The sequence below is a fragment of the Alosa pseudoharengus genome, unplaced genomic scaffold (assembly GCF_046254945.1).
Source record: "Alosa pseudoharengus isolate Yale_2024_CS ecotype anadromous, Long Island Sound unplaced genomic scaffold, YU_APseudo_1.1 YU_APseudo_1.1_scf_16, whole genome shotgun sequence".
NCBI classification, from domain to species: Eukaryota; Metazoa; Chordata; class Actinopteri; order Clupeiformes; family Clupeidae; genus Alosa; species Alosa pseudoharengus.
The window spans coordinates 12,521,747-12,538,470 of record NW_027468630.1 but is presented as its reverse complement, the minus strand read 5'-3'; the positions used below and the strand labels follow the sequence as shown (position 1 = coordinate 12,538,470).

Genomic DNA, 16,724 nt, shown 5'->3' with positions numbered 1-16,724 from the left:
GGCCCTTGGACTGCTATAATTTGTCCCCTCCAGTTCAATGCCTCATTGCCTCCATCTGGGATGACAGTGTGAGCTACCACTGGGTGGCGCTGTGCAGTCAGCCAGCGAAATGGATGTGGGCAGTGGAGTGAGACAGCATACGTGTTTGGAGGCTGGTAAAGAGCTGGAGATGTGACTAAAGCTACTCTGTACATGGAGTTTAAGTGAGTTGAAGGGTTTTGTGCGTGAACCCCACACTAGGGGAGCAAACGTCCATTCTGCTTACATGAGAGAAGGGAAAAAAGTACTGCAGCTAGAGAATAAGAACACAGCCAATCGGCAGACAGTACATGCTGCTTCCTTTCTGACAGCCAAACAGATGGGGGCATTCTGAGGTTAAGGGTCACTTCAAATAATTTACAGCATAAACAATTTAACACCCTTCATAAGGCACCAGAACACAAGGTCACCCTATACACACTTTCTATTTTTGTCCACACACACACACACTCTCTATTTCTCTCATTTACCCCCCCCCCCCCCCCAAAAAAGAAAAAACACACACAAACTCTTTTTTTTTTTTTGCACACTGAACACTGAATACAGTCTAAAATAAGATAAGAAAATAAGAAAACAACATTTGACTTTTAATGGCTAAGTGTGGTATCAATTAAAGAGGCTTCACCGCCAACTGGAACAGGCTCACCATGTCCAGCATAGCCTTCTTGATGTTCTCGCCAAATCGTTTGGAGTCCTGAAACACAGCAGAGTAAAAGGACATTGAGAAGTGTTTAGGAGACAGAAAACACAGAGAGAAATTTACTTTTTATTCATTATCAATGGGAAGCACTCCATGGGCTCCATTTTAGCAATCTGAAATGCCTTTGTGAGACACAAAGTTTAGACATTTAAAGTGTGTCCAGTCCACATTCACTAATTTAACGGTGTGATTTTGTGATCAGATGCTGGGCATTGTTCAAAAGGGTTCTTATGTTTCTTAATCAGTTATGGGTTTTTGGGCATAACATCTGTTTACATTTTCAAAACTCTATGTCTATTTTTCAAAACTATACACACAAAACCAACAATTGCTCACACAAAATCCAAAATGACTCAAATCTCCAGCAAAATTACACACAACATTCAAAATGTCATAAACACCTCTTTAAATCAAACATTTGCCTCATATTATAAACACTTTTGTCATAATATGACATTTTAGATACATCATGTACACACTGTTGCTCAAAACCTAAAGCTCTTTTGTCTTTTATGGGCTTTTATGTATATTTCCATACAAGAGTGAAAGTCATCTACAGAGAGAAGTTTAAATACAGTAAACATAGTAAGCAATATTGAAACCAAAAGTAGTGATTTTTCCCAAATCATTTGCTGTTGTGAATACAGTATGTTACAGCCAACAAGAACAAAAGGAAGTAATACAGTAATACAAATACAATGACCACCAGATGTACATGGAGCTTTAAAAAGCGGATTTTGTCAAAGACAGAAACGATTGTATTTCCAAAGAAAGAAATTACTGAAAAAAAGTATTGTGTGTGTGTGTGTGTTGGGCGGAGGGAGGGGGGGGGGGGTATTCATAGTCCTATGCACCCTTTCAACTTCAGAAACAAACATGAAGCGTTTCAAAGGCGTTTCCCGAGGAACAAAAAACATCGTTGAGAATTTTACATAAAGTCAAGTTTTTGTAGAACATTGCACTATACAGTCCGATTCATCTCGCTTGCACGAGTCCACTAATACTTGTTTTACTAAAACCTGTGTGACTAGCAGTATATACTGTAGCCTACATGCATCTGCACTCGCTTAGTATTTGAACTCATAGGCAAACTGAACTGAAACTAACTTCACTGGGTCTCATAGGTAATGAAAAAACAGTTATTTACTTTCACTATTGACAACTGACTGACAAGGGGATACAATTGAAAACATTTGGAAAATTTGAATGAATTTGAATGACTGAATAAAACTCCTAAGAATATTCATTCTGAAAATGAGTGACTGGTACTCGGTGCTAAAGGCTGCTTACATCTTGTGACGTCTTCACCTAATATGTGCTTTTCGCTATAGACCAGGTTTTTCTTGGTCAGTGGCATAGCAATTTTTTAGTGCGTGAAAGATAGCGATTTTTGGATCAAGCGCTTGACCACACCAATTTTTTTCATTGACACACCCGTGAGCGCATTGTTCAATGGAAGTGGAGCGCATGGCGAAAAAATTCATCAATGACTTGTGTAGCTTGGCGCCACGTTGCACCGGGTGTAAGACATGGCCCCATATGGTTGATGTAAACTGAACTAGAGGACCCCCTGCCACCCCATCTTACACCACAGCTCCCCTAACACACCATATTATTTCCAAACCCTTTTCAAAATGACAAGAATGAGAGAAATACTCACAGTTTCTTTGCCGGAATGTTTACTGGAGATGTGGAACGTGATGAGGTTCTCACCAATAATCACATAGGACACTCCATAACCATTATCTGCCACCTGTGGCACAAACAGACATGCACAGAAAGAGCTGGAGGTTGCTTCCTTGGCCATCCAGGGCTGCGTTTCCCAAAACCATAGTTGCTAACTAAGTTGCAATGCAGTTTCCCATTGCCAGCCAACTAAGTTGCTAACAGGTTGGGAAACGCACCCCAGGTGTGCAGATGTGACTGTGTATGTGTGTGTGTGTGTGTGTGTGTGTGTGTGTGTGTGTGTGTGTGTGTTATTCTTCATAATGCATAATCTTACACCTCCAACTGTGTTACATTTGGAAAACCTGAAATATTTTGTATGTGTGTGTGTGTGTGTGTGTGTGTGTGTGTGTGTGTGTCTCACCGGTCCGAAGCCCCCTCCGCTTGACACATACTCCGCATACTTGGTCATGTCAAACAGCTCCACCTGCTGCAGTGGAGTCTGGCTGGTGGAGAGACTCCAAGGCTGAGACAGAACCTGCAGAGGAGTGTCCAGAGACAGAGTGTCCAGAGGGGAGAAGACAGAGAGAGAGAGAGAGAAGTGACCAAACGAAAACACCCACAAATGTTATAAAAAGGACACAAAATGAAAACTTCCAGACATGCATTGCAGAGTATCCGATTCAGAAAACAGAATTAGCAGTGAATGCAAACTGCACAACTTGGCAGTCACACCTCTTTGAGGAAGTCGGAGTCCTCGCCCAGGTACTTGGACACAACGTAGAGGCAGAAGAGGTGGCGGTCGATGCCCTTGCCGGTCATGGCCAGCCTGTACATATCCTGGTGCTTCTCTGCAGCCAGCTTCAGGAGCTGCAATTTCTTCTCCCTCTGAAAGGAGGAGGGCGCGTGGGGGTTAGTTAGAAGCAGAGTAATGGTGGTCATGGATGACTGAATCAAACATTAAAAAAATACAAACCCCAAAACACACACAAAAACACACTCACAGGCTCGTTGTTGACCATGGCACGGACAAAGGCGCAAGTCTCCAAGGTGCAGGAGCGGACGGTCTCAGTGCGTCCTTCCCTATATAAGCGTGTCATGGATGCCTCATAGGTCAGACAGAAACGCCCTTTATCCTGCAGATAACACATTTACAGACACATAAGAAAACACACACACACAGTCTTGTTGTAAAGGAGAGACACAAGAATAAGATAGATTGCAGAACACACAGATCTTTCGATACATACACATTCTCATTATAGTCCAATAATTCTACAAGTAATGAGTGTTTGTGACAGAGAGAGAGAGTGCGTGTGTGCGTGTGTGTGTGTGTGTGTTACGGTTTACCCTGAAGTGAGCCAGCTGCAGAGCTATCTGGATGAAGGCATCAGGGCTGGTCCTGCACTTCTTGATCAGACCCTTTCCAAAGTTGTGGAACGGGATGATGATTATGTCGACATCATCAGCCAGCGCCTTGGCTGTTACCAGGGAGTGGTTGATCATGGTCTGGCACTGAAACATAATAGCACATAGCATCACAACACAGTAATCATGGCTGACATCATGGTTACGTTTCATTATGTATGAATATTTACAAATATGTGAGAAACAAAGACAGATAGTAGTGAATGTGTGTGTCTGTCTTACCTCAGCTGGAATGCTCCACTGCAGACGCACAGGGCCAGGCATGTTGGGGTGGGGGCTGCCTTTGCAGTGTCCTTCATCTGTGTAGCCCAGCTGGAAGGGGTCACTGGCTAACACTTGCTGTAACACACACACACACACACACACACACACACACACACGGCCTTTCAGATGGGAAGTGGTATGCGCTATGTTGGGCTAGCTGAGTGGCGAGCTGCCAACTGTGCTGGGTTTTGCTCAGCGGCACACCGTTCTTGCAATGCCGTGCAAGCCATTTTTTTCACACAGACAAACAGACACAATACGTGTGTGTGTTTACCTCCCACAAGTGTCCTATGATGGGAGCGTCTGCCCAACTGTGCTCGGCGTTCAGGCCCATGGTTCCGTTCTTGAAGACGATCAGGTTGAAGGTCTTATCAAACCACCTGCAGCAAACGCAACACACGATACATGAGGCACGATACGATACGATACAATACACTGACATGAGGGCGTGCCCACACAGTAGTGGGGTCTCACCTGTCGTGGCACTTTCCGTGGAGGAGGGACTTGGCATAGCTGCTCAGTGATTCCAGTGGTCTGTCCGCGTCGTAGCGCTGCTCCGTATCGTCAAGGGTGACAAAGAAAGCGGCCTTTTCAATAGTTTCCAACGACTGCCGGTTGCGGCCATGCTTAAAGTAGGCCTCCCGAGCACAGGCCCACGGCACCCTGGCAAGTGCACACACAAAACACACACACACACACACACACACACACACACTTTAACACACAAGCACCAAAATCATGTTTCCTATTCCTTCAGTGTACCTGAATAGCCTAGACATCACTGTGGACCAAACAGACTCATCTCTCTGTAAAGTTACCTGAAAGACAGGCATCCTATCTGTAAACTTACCTGTAAAGTTGACTCACTTGTCTGTAAAGTTTCCCAAGAGACAGACTCATCTGTAAAGTTACCTTAGAGTCAGACTAACCCAGGGGTCGGCAACGTTTTTTGCCTGGAGAGCCACTTTTACCAAATGTATTATTTTTTTAATCTCAGAAGAGCCACATAAAAACGGTTACAAGAAAAAGTTTGGAAATTTAATGTACATTTACTTTCATTCAACAGAGGATTTTAAATACATTTTCTACTAGTTTTAATGTGCAAGTAGGCTAACTTGAAATGTAAAGTGGAATGACAGAAGTATAGGCCTTAGGCTTCCCATGTAGGCTAAACACCACCCCCTATTTTTCCAGTGTCCTTTGGTATGCAAAGTAACATCATAGTTAACAACACAACACTCAATTTTCGTTGACATGTCACTGGCGAAATTGAACATTAATTAGGCCTATCAGAGATTAGATTTGGTGATGGCCTTGGAGTCTGGCTGGCTCATATTCAGTGAGGTGAAGTTTCATGCAAGAATTGAGGCTGTCACCACTTAAGGGCAACTCCACGCAAAACTGTCATATCCATAACGCCAGCTAAATACCATGGCATTGTGTTGGCGTTATGGATGTGACAGTTTTGCGCGGAATTGCCCTTAAACGTGAGCGCAGGTTTGTCTTTATATTTTTCATATGTGAGAAAGATTTCTCACATGCAAGTGGAACCGAACAGGGTTAACACAGCAATACTAACTCGTTGCAGTGTGCGATATATAACGGCCAGTTCATTTTGCGATTTCAGAATCAGTCTTCGGATGGAAACTTTCCCATTTAAGCCTTGTGTTCGCGCTCGCAAGCTGTGGTCGCTGACATTTCCTTTTTGACATTTTCCTTATCTAGCCTACAGCAAGCGCACACATCAACAATAACAATTAAAGTGTTCTCGTTGACTGAAATGGAGGGAAATCAGTGATTTTGTTTGATATTGACATGGCAACGAACCGCGAATGTAACAATATTGTGCAGCTACGGTTACGGAGTCAAGTGAGGTGGAAAGTTATATAGGCTAAATTACTCAGATAGACCTACAATATTACATTTTGAAAATGAACGAACTAAAATAAAATACATTTTAATTAAATACTCATTAATTATTTTCAAAAGCTGAGCTGCATCAGAGAGGTCAAAGAGCCGCATGCGGCTCCGGAGCCGCGGGTTGCCGACCCCTGGACTAACCTGTCTGTAAAGTTACCCGTAAAGTTGACTATTGCCTATAAAGTTACCCAAGAGACAGACTCGCCTATCTGTAAAGTTACCCGTAAAGTTGACTATTGCCTATAGACAGACTCGCCTATCTGTAAAGTTACCCGAGCGATAGAGTCTTCTGTCTGTAAAGTTACCTTAGAGACAGACTAACCTATCTGTAAAGTTACCTTAGAGACAGACTAACCTATCTGTAAAGTTACCTAAGAGACAGACTAACCTATCTGTAAAGTTACCCAAGCGATAGACTCTTCTGTCTGTAAAGTTACCTCAGAGACAGACTAACCTATCTGTAAAGTTACCCTGAGACAGACTCACCTGTCTCCAGCAGTGAGGGCGGCCAGCGGCTCCTCTCCTGGTTGGGGTGGCGAGTCGTCGGCCAGGATGAGCTCCATCTGTTGTTCGATCTCTCTGGGCATCAGCAGGCGACCATCATAGAACATCCACACTTTGAAATAGCGCCCCTTGTGGTACACCACGATATGCTTGCAATTCGTATGGTGCTGCAGTGTGTCTGAGGTACACAAAACCAGTATCAGGAATCATGGGTATTGCCATATGTCTCTACATACACATATTTTTATCTTGGTTGTATGGCGCAAAACAAGTTCAATTTAGCTGCATATTAGCAATATTAGCTACATCAACTACTGCTGTTGCTATGGCAGAATGACTAACTAAGCTGCTAATTCTAGAGCTAGAACTATTTACTATTAGTTACTAAGCTGCTAATTCTAGAGCTAGAACTATTTACTATTAGTACAACTATTGTTGTCACAGCAGGCCAAACATAAACAATGTCTCTACCCTGTCAGTCTATTGTTTTTGTGCAGGGTGCATGTGTATGTCATGACAGGTTTAACCTGAGGTGTCATTTGACCTTAAAAAATGGGTCAAAGTCATCGCACTGGAACAGAGGTAAACAGGTGGCATAGAGTTGCCTGAAATAGTCTGATACAACTGGCTTGATCAAAGGGCTTCAAGAAGAACAGCAATCACTTCTATGGGTGGATCTACAAAGGAACTACTGCTTTGGCCAATTAGCAGCACCATGTTGTTATTCCAATATAACAAACACCAATATCAGTAAAGCAGCTACAAAAGCAAATGCTTCTACTAGCAGCACACCTAACAGTGCCAAAACAATACCACATGCCCAGGGCAGCCGATGGACAGCGCTGGAAAGCACAGGAGGGAGGCAAGACAAACAAAAGGGAGTTACATTGGGCAGAAGCATCATCAATCGCTCACAAAATCAAAAGCCAATGAATGAGGGGAGCACACAGCACACCAGAGATGAAGGGCCTCAGCCAAACACACATAAGCACTCAAAAAGCAATGATGACACATCAGCACTCTGGGTTATACAGCTGAACTTAGGAAGATCATATGGGGATGTATTTAGATACACACTAAACAATAATGCACTGGGGCTGGTGCAAAGAGCTGTAATATTTGAACACGGCTCCTGTAACAGGACTGAAGAGGCATATCCATCAGGTCAATGAGCACCCTGGTAGTTTCAATGGAAGGGAAAGTCTGAATGGGGGGAGACCCACGGTCATCCAGTACTAAGGCAAAGGTCATATGCCTGTGTGTGTGTGTCAACAAGGTCAGTTAAGGCCAAATGCCAGTGCTTTTGCCATCTCTTCAAACAAATGAGTGATGCGTGACAGAATGTGTGTGTGTGTGTGTGTGTGTGTGTGTGTGTGTGTGTGTGTGTGCGCGCAAGTTTAGACTCTACCTCTGTCTGGCCCTGGTACACGACTGGTGTTGAACATTCGCTCATACTGGGATGAACACATGGGAATGGTGTTTTGAAGCATTAACTGTAAAGCAAAAGAAAAAGAAAAGCAATGAAGGGAAATGAGGCTCAACTGACAGAGAGCGCGCCAAGCCTCCACAGAGTGGATGTGCCGATGAGAGGAGAAAAGAAGCCCGCTGACTGTCCAGTTAGAAAATCAAATCAAATAAATAAATAAATAAATTGTCCTAAAATTAAATAAATAAATAGTTGGCAGAAAACAAACAAACAAACAAACAAGAATGGTGTGCAGATTCACTAGATCTTGTGTCGACACCACAGAACCAGAAAAGAATAGTAGCTTCTCTACTATACTAGTACAGCAGACAAAACAGGGCTGCCCTGAAGTCATGTGGAACACTGTTTCATTTAGAACTGTTTATTCTCTACTATACTAAACAGCAGACCAAACAGGGTTGCCCTGAAGTCATGTGGAACTCTCGATTTCATTTAGAACTGTAGGTTCTCTACTATACTAAGCAGCAGACCAAACAGGGTTGCCCTGAAGTCATGTGGAACTCTCTATGTCATTTAGAACTGTAGTTTCTCTACTATACTAAACAGCAGACCAAACAGGGCTGCCCTGAAGTCATGTGGAACTCTCGATTTCATTTAGAACTGACCATAACCTTGGGTTACTTTATTTATTAAATAAATTTAACTCGCCAATAAAAAATAAAATTGCCTCAAGGGCTTTACCAAGCCCAGAGTCTAAACTCCTAGAAAAAGCACTTCTAATAGGATTCTGTTGATGACACAGGAACTATTTTTTTTGGGGGTGGGGGGGGCATGACAGGTGGAGGTGGTGGTGGTGGTACAGGGTTGCTATGGAGACAGCCTCTTACCCATCTCCTTGCCCGGAATGCGTGCAGTGTTAAACAAGCGCTCAAACTGGGCAGAGCAGAGTGGAACCCGGTTCTCCAGCACAAAGAGCTGAGAACCGAGAGGCCACACAAGACAGCACCAGGTCAGCGTTGGAACAAGAGACAGCGGTCAGGTTAGGTGGTAAGATCACACACACAGTGGGCTAGTATCACACACACACACAGACACACTGAAGAAAACACAGCAAGGTAAAACCAGTCAATGGATCAGGTACTGATTCTGCTCATTGTCTGTCTGCCTCTCTGACTTCCTTGTAAGAGTTTTGTGTGCTGCTTTCTAAGCACCAGTATGTGTTATACATACATTTATACATTTCCATCAGGTGTGTCATGCAAATGAGTTAAACTACAGTGCTCAAGTCTTCCATGTTAGAGTTTAACACCCTGCAGCTACTTCAGTCAATGCAACCAGAACAATTTGTTAAATTAAAGGCTAAATGCTCAGGCACAGTTCTAGTATATTCTATAACTGGGGTAGTTAAAAATGTTGAGTTGGCATTTGGCACTAAAGGTTTATCTGTAAACACGGCTAAGTTAGCTTTTTGGGGGACGGGGACAAAAACATGCCAGTTAGTACATGTGTGGACTGAAGATTCTGGTAACCTTAAATCATAAACTTAATCACAATAGCAGTGTCAACACAGCTGAGTCAACAGAGAGTCATCTGTACAAAAAACCTTTGCCAACTTCTGTAAATGTATAATATCATGTGCCACCCTTGATGAAAGACAATAGCATTTCTGCAAGGAGGGGTGATTTGGATCCAAATTAGCATGATTAGCAGGGCAAACATTTCAGAAATCAGTTGAGAGAAAATGACAGCAGTAAAAATATTCCCAACAAAATCTACAATGTGAGCGCATTAGTTCCTCCTAGTACCTCCTTCATACTGTATTTGAGACCTTGAAGGAGTTTACACACAAAATACTGGGCTTGTGGAACAAAGGAGTTTACACACAAAATACTGGGCTTGTGGAACAAACCGGTTTGATCTGAGCTCTGTCCAGTTTCCTGCGGTACAGCATGATGGAATGGATGGCGTTGCCTGCCCTCGCCGCCTGCCGGTGTGTAGGGAACACATACAGGAAGTCCTGAGGGAAAAGCGTGTGCCGAGAGTAAGTATAGGAAGTAAAACAGGCCAAAAAGAGGACTTCCGGAAGTTTAAAAAGTGAATGTACAGTACTGCCCCACAAATCTATGAATATTTACTGAGAACATATTCAATTTCTGTTCCAAAAGAGTTTACGCCCCACAGTGACCAAATCCAACAAAGCATAGTATAATTGTGAGAAAACCTACAGAAGTTTCCAATTAGACCAAATAGCAGACATGGGGGACTCGAGTCACATGACTTGACTCGAGTCAGACTCGAGTCACATTTTTTAAGACTTGAGACTTGCTAGATCAACATGTATAAAAGACTCGACTTGACTTTGACTTGCTATTCATGACTTGAGACTTGACTTAGACTTGAGACAAATGACTTGAAATTACTTGACTTTTTATTTTTTTCATAGATATTAAGGAGTTAACTTTACGATTTTAGAAAATCTGCTTAGGTGCTGTTGCATGCGTCACGCGAGCGAACCTGTCATTGTACCAAGTGACGCAACGCGACAGACCAACAGCAAGTGCCAGATCAAATGAGACAGACTGAGGTAGGCTAACTTGCAAATATGGAAGGCTCTACGTTTATACCAAAACATAATAATGTTTGGCTTCACAGATGATGTATCTGACAAGTCAAAGGAGAAATGAACAGCAGTCAGCAAGTGTGCAAAATAGCGACATAACCACCACCACATTGATTTTCATCCGAAGTTAGTCGTGTTAGAAACGTCAAATTTGAGGCATGTTAAGAGTTGGCTTTGAATCTATTTTTTTTTTTAGTTATAGCCATATTAGGTTAAAATGTGTGAAATGGCAAAGTGAAACATTTTCTTGTCTAAGTTTAATCTATATAGCGAAAACGTTGCCAATGTAACCTAAAGTAAGCGCCTCTCTTTCTCCCTCCCTCTTAAACACGTTCAATACCTTACAGCCTAGTAGTAGGCTAACAACAGTAAGTAGGCCTAGCTAACTGCCAGCAATCAGCATAGAAAAGTAGCTTATTTCACATGTTAGGCTTATGTATAATATGATATAGCATTGACGGTCCTAAACCCTTCTAAAACCAATTGCGCTGTCGCGCTTGTCAAACTTTGGCAGTGACGTCGGCGGCAGCGTTTGATTGATTGATTAGATCACTTTTTCAACATTATTGGTTCCCTGGAGATGTGACAGGTCAGGACAGGTGTAACTTGAACTGTTTGAATATATTTTTATGATTTGATGTAGCTTAGGCTACTTAATATTTGAGGCATATTGAAACAATAATAGGCTATTTTATAATAGGTCTACTTGAAATACATTTATTTTTATTCGTATACATTTCATCTTATTCTATAAACCGTTCAGATGTAGGCTATGTGGCTTGAATGAATGCAATGTCTATTTGTTTGTTACAAATAAAACTCCAGCAGTTCATAACTAGCCTATTGTAGCTTATTTTAAAATGAAAACATTGGTAAATCATCATGAATTTCAATGATTTGGCTATGACTTGACTTGACTTGCTTGACCCAAGCTATGACTTGACTTGACTTGCTTGACTGTCACAAAAAATGACTTGGACTTGCTTGAGACTTGATGGTTAAGACTTGAGACTTGCTTGTGACTTGCACATGTGTGATTTACTCCCACCTCTGCCATATAGGCATTTCTGCAATTGGATATTATGTTTAAAACCACTGGCATATGTAGACCTAATGCTGCTCTTACCATTGCATAGTAGTTGCTGTTGACCATGATGGGACCGCGCCCTCTGAGGTAGACATACTCCTCCCACCAATCACTCACCTACACACACACACACACACACACACACACACACAAATAAAGTTAGTATATACAGTACATACCAACAGATCCTCAGTATCACATCAAAACACAAGCACAATGCAGATCAGACAGTTCAAAGTCACAGTTGAAATAAAAAAAACAGATAACTTTTTTGCATCACTCTTCAAACAAGGTAGCTACTAGCTCTCCCTCTCTAAATATAAATTGTGTTAGCAACATTTTATGTGACATAGGTAGATAGAGAAGGTAGGGTATGCACGATGGTGTAATATTTCCTATACAATATAGGTAACATGGAGCAAGTGTTGCTTACATAGTTAGAGGACCACCAGGCCTTGAGGCGTAGGTACCACTGCAGCCGTGGCCCCAGATTCTGCTCAAAGTCTTTGGCCAGCCCCTTCATCCGCGCAAACTCATCATCAGTCAACAGGGGCCGCACAGACTCCAGATACTGCAGCAGACAGTGTGACATAAAGAAACATGGAGATGGAGGTAGACAAAGGGAGCGAGCGAGAGAGAGAGAGACAGAGAGAGAGAGAGACAGAGAGAGAGAGAGACAGAGAGAGAGAGAGAGAGAGAGAGAGAGACACAGACAGACAGACAGAGAGAGTTTTTATTTCTTTCTTTTGAGAAAGTGCATATGCAATGGATAATGCTGGTCTTCTGGTCATTCTTGAGAGATGTTGTATTACTCTTGTTTGTACTGTATTTGTGTGGATTAAAACTGCCTTAGCACTCACCCGTTCCATGGTGTCCTTAATAGAGGGCAAGGGCAACCGTGGCAGAGACGTCTGAAAGCTGTAGAGCTGTGGAGTGCGGTGACCAGAGAAGAGCCGCACCAGAACCTGTGTACAAAGATCCATCACGCACGCACGCACGCACACACAGTAATTATACACTCTTCTAGATCCATCAGCAATCAAACCCACTCTACGTCAACTGGACAGGTTCACTAAAACCCTGAGTCTGAGGACGTCATACTGTCATCGCCAAGCCAATTCTGTTTAAACTGATGTTAAAACCGATTCTGTTTAAACTGATGTTAAAACTGATTCTGTTTAAACCGATGTTAAAACTGATTTAACCACGCAGACTCACTGTTGGTCTTGTCAGCCTGTGTACTGTAACAGGTCATCTAGGAGCAGGCTCTTTACAGAGTCCTGTGTGCACAGTTTGGACACACAAACAAACACACACACTTACCGACCAGAGGCGGACTTTTAAGGGCACGGTGCCCCGTGGCACATACATCCAGCCATGCCAGGAAAGCAGAGCCTTTAGCACCGTCCTCATGACGAAGAAGATGCCCACCCACAGGCCAGTGCCCACAATCACGCCCCCTACTATCTGCTGGGTGTCAGGGGACATGTACCTGCTACACACACACACACACACACACACACACACACACACACACACACACACACACACACACACACACACACACACACACACACACACACACACACACACACACACACACACACACACACACACACACACACACACACACACACACACACACACACACACACACACAATTAGGATGACCACCATAACACCTGCACCCAACAACTGACCACTGCAAGCTGATGACTATGGGAAAGAATATTCCTCCTGCTTACAAACAAACTCATAATACTCACAACACAGTACACACAAACTCTCTCACAGACAGTGAAACTCAACACAACACGGCATCATGAAGCCGACTAGTTATTTAACAAGTATAGTTAGAATAACATGTATTCTGTGCAAACTCACATACAGTTGTTACCTTATAGGAGCGTAGTTCTCCAGGAGTGTGAAGATGCCGAGTGAAGGATCTGCTTGGAAGTACCTAGCTCTGCCGATATGGGCTGCCAGCACCAGCATTAGGCCAGTGGGACTTCCTGGATACACTCCTGTCAGTACCCCATTCTGGAGAGAAAAGAACAGGGAGCAGTGAGAGGACAGAAGACAGCACCATGAGAGAAATATGAAAGGAGGAGAGGAGAGATGAGAAGAGGAAAGGAGAAGAGAGGAGAGGACAGGAGATAAGACTAAACACTGGGAAGAGGAGTCACTGGACGTCAGAGGAAACAGGTCCAAGGAGAGGACTGAAGGCTTATATGGAGGCATGTAAATCAGCGTTGCTCTGCAGATGCTGTTGACCTGCCGAGTCACCGAGATGATGTGAAGGATGCTCACCTTGAAGCGGACGAACCTCTTCTTCCAGGAGTAGACGCCCGAGAGGTAAATCTGCCGGAGGGCCTCATGACTCAACTGGAGGTCGATGCCCTCTGGTGAGACGGTGAACTGGAAGGCCACAGCCTGATGCGCTTCTGCCATACTGCCTGGTCGGAGTCACACACACGCACGCACATATGCACGCAGATGCACCACTGCTGCTTCTGAAACACAGACACACACACACACACACACACACACACACACACACACACACACATACTGTATGAAACAGACTGTGTGTCATCGTCACATGTCATACAGAATTTAGGTTATGTTTTTACCAAGCCAGTAAGCTTTGGACCTCAGGAGATAGGCTAGGGTCTGCATTTGCATACCTTAGCTAAAGGTGGAGCATCAAATATCAGGCTAATCCAAAGTGTAAATGTATGACTGATTCAGTCACGCCACCTCTAACGCAATTTCCCATTGCTCACACTATGACTGATAAGTGTGGTAGCCATTTAGACACCGTCGTAGCAAGATCTGACTAGCCCAAGGACATTCATGCACCTGATAGGCCTATTTCACATTTCAGCAAGTAGCCTAGTACGTTCTTCCGCTCATATGACCCTCTCTCCCTCACACACAGACATGCACATGCTCAAGGGCATTGCAATAAGGAAAGACCTCAGTGCAAAAGCAGACAGGGGCTCCTAAAATATTTGACAGTGAGAGACCTAATCCTGATCTTGTCTTTGTTTAGCTTGGGCTATGACTTTTGAGATCATTGTGGGCTACAGAGCTGCCAAGAGGTAGATTTACATTGGCCAAGGCTAAACACACCAACAGGGAATGGATTATTGATTTCTATGTCATGCTTTGATGATTCACCTGCAGACCAGCACCTTAAATCCTTGTTGTAATAGTGAAATACATAAAATAGCTCCCATAAAATTTCACAAAGCTATAGCATTGTGGTATTCATCCAGGTATTGATTCCTTTTGACTCCTCCCTCTTAGGCTCTAGTCATCTGACTGAGTGATGCTCAGAGTAGGGGAAAGGTTACAGCATCACCTCAGCCAGGACTTCTATTAAAGGAATGACATTATGTATAGCCCATGATATTGCTCACCATCATTATCTACACACAACCACCGATAGAAAGAAAGAAAGCCTAATGTCACTTGCGTTTAGAATTGGTGATATTTCAGCTGAATATCAAGCTGACATTTCAACTTAATTTATGTGATCAGGGTGACATGTCAAGAAACAGTGACGTTTGTCCTAGATCAAAAAAACAACGTCTTGCCAAAAGCTGTGAGCTGGCTATTATCACTGCAAACATGCCATGCATAGCCCCAGAGCCCGTCTCTGATAGCCCCAACTGACTGACCGCAAAAGAATGTTATGGCTAGTTCGCATTAGCACTCCAGGACCAACAAGGACAACCTATCTGCGTATAGGCCTAGCGGCAGCGCTATTTGTCCACTGATTAACCTATGTGAATGATCACCTATGTAAATGATCACGCTGAGACTTGTCAAATTCGAAGTTAGTTAAAATATAATCCACTGCTAAGTTACCACAGTAAGCTAGTCACCGTTTTGAACATTTGAGGGTCACGACCATGCCTACGTGGAAATAAAGTTAGCAACTTGCCTAACGTTAATTAGATGACTTCTGCACTCACTCATTTCGCTTAAACCCCAGTCATACTTGTTAAGCTATCGGATAACACGTTGGCAAATTAACGTTAGGAGTTTTTACAACGTTGTCCATTGTCCAAGTTCAAAAGGATTTCCAGTAGCTTGCTAATTCCTACTAGCAACTTCCAAATCGGAAAGGGAAAGGGGTTGTCTAGCTGAAAGACAGCAAAAGGGGGGCAGTAACTTTTGGCAACAGTAAACAACTTTAACGTTGGGTTATGCACTTGTTATGTTTGTGCAACGATGTAACATTATATAGCTTACCAATAACCTAATATGTTTTCAGTCATGTACAGTCTGCTGAAACACTGAAACCTAACGTTACCCGATAAACATATGGATGCGAACCGCTCGTTTAACGTTAGCTGAGCATGTTGCTAATGTTACAAACCATCATAGCAAGCTGACGTTACTAAAAAGTACATTTGCATCCAAAAGGGCTGACGTTACCTAGCATTTTTATGTTTGATTTCCTTAACAATGTTTAATGTTAATCCTAGGAAGAGTCCGGTATGGTTATATGTAATAATAATGTGTGTTTGGCATCTTCAGGTGATAAACGCATTCCTAGCCTACCTTACCTTGCCTTGCCTCACGGTCAAATCCGAGGTTCTCTGTGAATCTTGTGACCAAAGATTCTAGAATCTTTGCTTGTGACCAGCAGCGTCGGATCCTTCTTAACCCAGCCAGGTGTTCTAGAGGTGATAAGGAACTTCGGCAGGGTTCGATGGGGTTAGGAACATGAATGGAACCCAGAACGGAGTAGGCTACCCTAACCCCTGTCAGCAAAGACCCCTTTCTTCTTTGACGACGTCACAACAGGTTCGACGTCATGAAACGAAATTTGCCACGCGATTAATGTAAACAACACATTGTCAATATTACCGGAGTGAGTCTACGATGATATATATATTATTGACATTAACATTATACATTATATATATATATATATATATATATATATATATATATATATATATATATATATATAAAGACATAAATAAAAATGCAAACAACACATGTTTATGTTTATCTGGCAGACACTTTTGTCCAAAGCGACTTACAGTAGGTT

General features: G+C 43.0%; 1 protein-coding gene across 4 annotated transcripts; it reads right to left on the bottom strand.

Annotated features, from left to right (window-relative positions):
- Window positions 1–510: 510 nt before the first annotated feature.
- LOC143125523 (carnitine O-palmitoyltransferase 1, liver isoform-like) lies at window positions 511–16,463 on the bottom strand. Of its 4 annotated transcripts, none has more exons than XM_076287082.1 (19): window positions 16,229–16,463; window positions 13,964–14,166; window positions 13,551–13,693; window positions 12,977–13,148; window positions 12,514–12,618; window positions 12,087–12,224; window positions 11,693–11,770; window positions 9,856–9,963; window positions 7,929–8,013; window positions 6,503–6,698; window positions 4,571–4,759; window positions 4,371–4,476; window positions 4,055–4,171; window positions 3,755–3,919; window positions 3,409–3,540; window positions 3,140–3,292; window positions 2,829–2,942; window positions 2,400–2,492; window positions 511–733 (listed from the first exon to the last, which is right to left on the bottom strand). In XM_076287082.1, the coding sequence occupies exons 2-19, from the start codon at window positions 14,102–14,104 to the stop codon at window positions 650–652; spliced, it is 2,319 nt and encodes a 772-aa protein (XP_076143197.1). In that variant the 5' UTR covers window positions 14,105–14,166; window positions 16,229–16,463; the 3' UTR covers window positions 511–649. The 4 variants fall into 4 exon arrangements, with proteins under 4 accessions (XP_076143197.1, XP_076143199.1, XP_076143196.1 ...); XM_076287084.1 differs by lacking the exon at window positions 7,929–8,013 and adding an exon at window positions 8,834–8,921 and having other exon boundaries at window positions 16,234–16,463; XM_076287081.1 differs by having other exon boundaries at window positions 16,234–16,463.
- Between the last annotated feature and the right edge of the window lie 261 nt (window positions 16,464–16,724).

Excerpts from the sequence above, each read along its gene's own strand:
- LOC143125523 (XM_076287084.1), bottom strand. The coding sequence starts at position 14,104 with ATGGCAGAAGCGCATCAGGCTGTGGCCTTCCAGTTCACCGTCTCACCA. Across the intron at positions 9,964-11,692 it reads ACAGCAACTACTATGCAATG|GACTTCCTGTATGTGTTCCC; the intron begins GTAAGAGCAGCA and ends CTTTTCCCTCAG. Across the intron at positions 8,922-9,855 it reads ACAGAGCTCAGATCAAACCG|CTCTTTGTGCTGGAGAACCG; the intron begins GTTTGTTCCACA and ends CTCGGTTCTCAG.